This window comes from Alligator sinensis, unplaced genomic scaffold (assembly GCF_000455745.1).
Source record: "Alligator sinensis unplaced genomic scaffold, ASM45574v1 scaffold474_1, whole genome shotgun sequence".
Taxonomy (NCBI): Eukaryota; Metazoa; Chordata; order Crocodylia; family Alligatoridae; genus Alligator; species Alligator sinensis.
Window position 1 is genome coordinate 380,752 of NW_005843092.1, and position 4,115 is coordinate 384,866.

The 4,115-nt window shown below is 45.7% G+C and overlaps 1 protein-coding gene across 1 annotated transcript in view; it reads right to left on the reverse strand.

Moving 5' to 3' along the window:
- The window catches only part of TMEM255B (transmembrane protein 255B), a 17,993-nt gene extending 17,560 nt beyond the window's left edge, over positions 1-433 (reverse strand). The window contains exon 1 of the mRNA XM_025193705.1: positions 210-433. Within this exon, the coding sequence (XP_025049490.1) occupies positions 210-419 (210 nt within the window). The 5' untranslated portion in view covers positions 420-433. The remainder of the gene's footprint in view (positions 1-209) is intronic.
- Between the last annotated feature and the right edge of the window lie 3,682 nt (positions 434-4,115).

Genomic DNA, 4,115 nt, shown 5'->3' on the forward strand with positions numbered 1-4,115 from the left:
CCACATATTGACCAAACCTAACCTATTTGGTTAAGGCAGCAGGCAAGAGCACAACCTAAAAATGACTGAAGGCTCAAAGATGATGCTATTTTGAGAGTTCTTGATTTATATGGTTACAGTTTCTGTCTTGTTTGACCCATTAGCTGTCACCATATTGCAAGAAGCAGGAGCCACTATTAAGAAAAGATAAAAAGAAGTGCAAGCCTTACCATGTCTTTAAATGCCCCAAGTATGGCTGCCGTGATTATCCCAAGAAACAATCCAATGATGTTCAGGACTGTGGAGGACCACAGCAGTCGGTATAAATGAATCACATCCTGACAGCTGTTCACTCCAAGGAATTCATAATAGCTGGGTGACTGCTCTGAACTGAAAGAGGATAGAAATGAAATCATTGCTATGCCAGGGGTTTCATACATGGTATAGAACAGTGGTTCTCAGACTTTTTCCTACTGGGACCCATTTGCAAAGATTCATGCCCTGTCCCCCCGGTCCTGCCAGCGCCCTAACCCCTGTCCCCTCTCTCCCCTGCTCCGAGCCATGCTGGTGTCCTTTACTCCTGACCCACAGAGCCCTGCCCCCTTAAGCCCTGCAAGAGGGGCCCCCAGCTGTACCCGTCCCACTCAGGCTGGAGTGCAGTGGCTCTGGCTCATGTTTGGCGGCAGCAGCAGAGTGAGTCTGGCCCTGGCATAGGCTGAAGAGAGGAGGAGGAGAGGCCTGTGGCACCCCTCCTGCCCTGGCCTGGGGCTCTGCACTGTGCCAGGCAGCCTGGCCATGGCCCCTCCTGCCCGCCAAGGAGTGTCTCCTGGATGCCCCACCCCTGCTAGCATAGGCACTGGCCCCAGTACTGCCAGCCTAGCCATGCAGCTCTCCCCTGCCCCCTTCCCCCACTGGAAGTGGCAGCCATCTTCCCCCCGCCCCCCTGCCCTGCCGCAGCTCATGACCCTTTGAAATATCCTTGCAACCCACTTTTGGGTCGCAACCCACAGGTTGAGAAACGCTGGTATAGAGCATCTGACTATCTGGAACTCCAGTGAGTAATTTGTCTTCGGCAATTTACTCAAGTGTAAAATGCCTTGTCTGCACTACTAAGAAATGATTAATGAAAGTGGCTAGCGCTGCTCAAGCTGAATGAGAGAAGTCCTAGCACAGACTGCAATCTACAGCCCAAACCTTTTTTTTTTTAAGCACTGAGGCAAACTTTTAATAAAAATGGGTCTTGTTCCTGGGCCATCCTACTTATGCCAACTCTATATTAGATGACTAGTTTTGGGTAGCAGTGGGATTTTTTAGTAAGATTCTCTAGCATAACTATGGTTTTACTAGAAGATGTTACACTTTTTTCCTGAAATCAGGCTTAAGGCATGTCTACACTGCAGTGACAGCCTGCCTTAGCTGGGACCCTCTCCCCCCTGCAATCATGATCCACCCTGCCCACTCTAATCCAGAAATATGCCAGTGAGGTTACTGCAGGGCTGTTCCTAGTGGCTGCTCTCAAGCAAGGCACAGGCCAAGATCTTCATGGGTCCATTTTCACGTTTGGAATTGTATGAGCAAGAGGTGATGGCAAGGACAGACTAGGACTGATGTGCTTTGGCACACCACCACCATGGCTTGGATATGCCCTTAGGACTATGAATTTTGAGCAACTACCAGTTCAAACCTGCTTAGCAGAGTTCCCCTTTTATCTCACCTGGAAACCAGTTAATTAAAAACTTCTCTTTGGAGCCTCATCTTTTGTGGGGCACAGGCTGCCTAAGAAATGAATCCAAACAGAGGCAAGAAACATTTCCCCAACAATATCACCCATTTGCTTATGGTGCCTGTTTTCTAAGTGACAGAGGCAACATGAGAGCTAGCGGATACCATAAGGGTTGTCCTTTCAACTGTGGATTGTGCCTTCTAAAAATAATATCTTGCTGGGATCCTATGACCCCAGCTGACTTCATGCCTCTGGGGCAGGTGGCTGGACTTGATGATCTTCTGAGGTCCCTTCCAGCCCTAATGTCTATGAGATCTATAAAATATTCTTCTACATGTATTCTAAATTACTACAATTACCATTCATAGCCCTAGGCTTTGTTTTGTGCTGAGATCTCTGCTGTAGAGGCTATGTAATACGTGGGTATTTGGAGAAAAGAAAGGCAATGTATTGAAGCTTTTTCATTGGAAAGCATGGTGAAAAGGTCCCAGGTTTTGTACTTGTCTTAACTTCTTCCCTACTACATCTGCTCCTACACTCACTATTTGAGTTGAAGAGACTTTGTGCCAGGTCTACTGAAGTCCTAATGCATGACATTTACACTTCTACATCAACATTTTGCTGAGGAGCAGAGCACAGCAACCTCTGAAATTTCCTGCTTTCTAATCAGGCTCATGCGATGCAGATGGCAAATTTAGTGGTAAAGCCATGGAGAAGAAAGGGGACGGCATGGAGACTCCTCTCTGACAATGGCCATCACCAGGTGTTAATAACTAAAAGAGGGAATTTTCTCTTGACTGCTTGTATTAGCTTATGCCTTGAAGCAACAGGATCTCAAACCCTGGCATTTTTTTTTCACCCTAACCAATTACCGTGGATGCTCTCACAGCCCACTTAAGGGACAGGCTGATACCCTTCCCTTAGCACTGTCTGATACTGTGAGCATGTACCATAAAGAATCCAGTTCTTGTTTTGAATCCTGCTGTGCTCTTGGCATCAATGCCACCCAGCAGCAATGAGTTCCATTAATTAATGACACGTTGCATAAGTCTTTCCAATGTAAATGCCTTACTGTTCAATTTAGTTGAATATCTTTTTGTTCATATATAATAAAAAGGGTAAAGAAAAGCATTTGCTTTACTTGTTCTATACCAGGGGCTCCCAAACTGTGATAAGTGTATCCCTGGGGGTATGCAAGACATCTCTGAAGGGTATGCAGGAGAAATTGTGTAATGGTAGGTTTAATTTCCATTATAATAATAATAATTGGCATTTAAGGAGTTAAAATATAAAACGTATATTGGTAGGGGTATGTGGGTAGCTGATAAATCTGGAAGGGGGTATGCAATAAGAAAAAGTTTGGGAATCTCTGTTCTATACCATTTATTATTTTGTAGGCATCATCTACCCTTGCCAATTGATCCTTTAAAACCTGAAGACTGAAGTTAAATAAAACATGCAGGCACTAGGATGAGCAAATAAACCGAAAAAGGCATAGTTGTCATTAGTCTGGTCATCAGCAGACATGCTGCAGTAGTTCAATTTAGCATCTCCTAGGCCAGGATAGAAAAGTATTTGCTCAGGCTCTGACTTCATCTTTAATCAGTTCCATAAAGCTGCACCCCAGAAGCTCACTTGCCCAACATGACCCTGCTGTTCTGGGGAAATCTGACTCTCTTTCTCTTTAGTCCCCAAATTTGCTTTATTTCTTCAGGGAAATGAGGGCTTGACATAACTTATTGTTTTTGCAGAAACAAAACATACTGGTCTGGATCCCTGCCAGATTCTCTGTAAACCTTGTTCTTGTAAACTCGTGTGACCTTTTGAGTTCCCATATCTGGCAGTGGCCCAGCCAAGGCTCAAAGAGGGCTGCTTCATTCATGCTTGCAATAAATAAAGAAAGTAGGGGGAGAGGACTTTGAAGTAAATCTACAGGATTAAGGACTCAGTCTAGGGAATGTGACATTAAAATGCAAGGTAGCACTTCACAGCAGGCACACGGTGAGCTCAACAAGCAGTACCTACAGCCCCTGGAGACTGCCCAGAATTTCCCAGGCTCTACAGAACATGATGCTGCTTGCAAGGATACTGTCATGTACAGACATGGAGCAAGGCATCGGGCAGGGATCTGTGTGCATTTCAGGTTGGCAATAAATCTCATGAGTTTATTTTGTCTGCCCTTGCGGTAGGCAATAGTGCTGTTTACCCACTGTCAGACTGCTGCTTCACCACACTGAGCTCACAGCCCTTCTCTGAAGACTGGTGTAGTCATGCAAGCCCAGATCCAAAAAAGCACTCAGGCCCCTAGAGAGGGACTCACGAGGAATTTAGCTGCCAGTGTCCAAGAGCGCAGTCCACCATAGGCCTGGCTACTCTCTTCCACAGGATTCAAATTACATTTTGACTCTTGGGG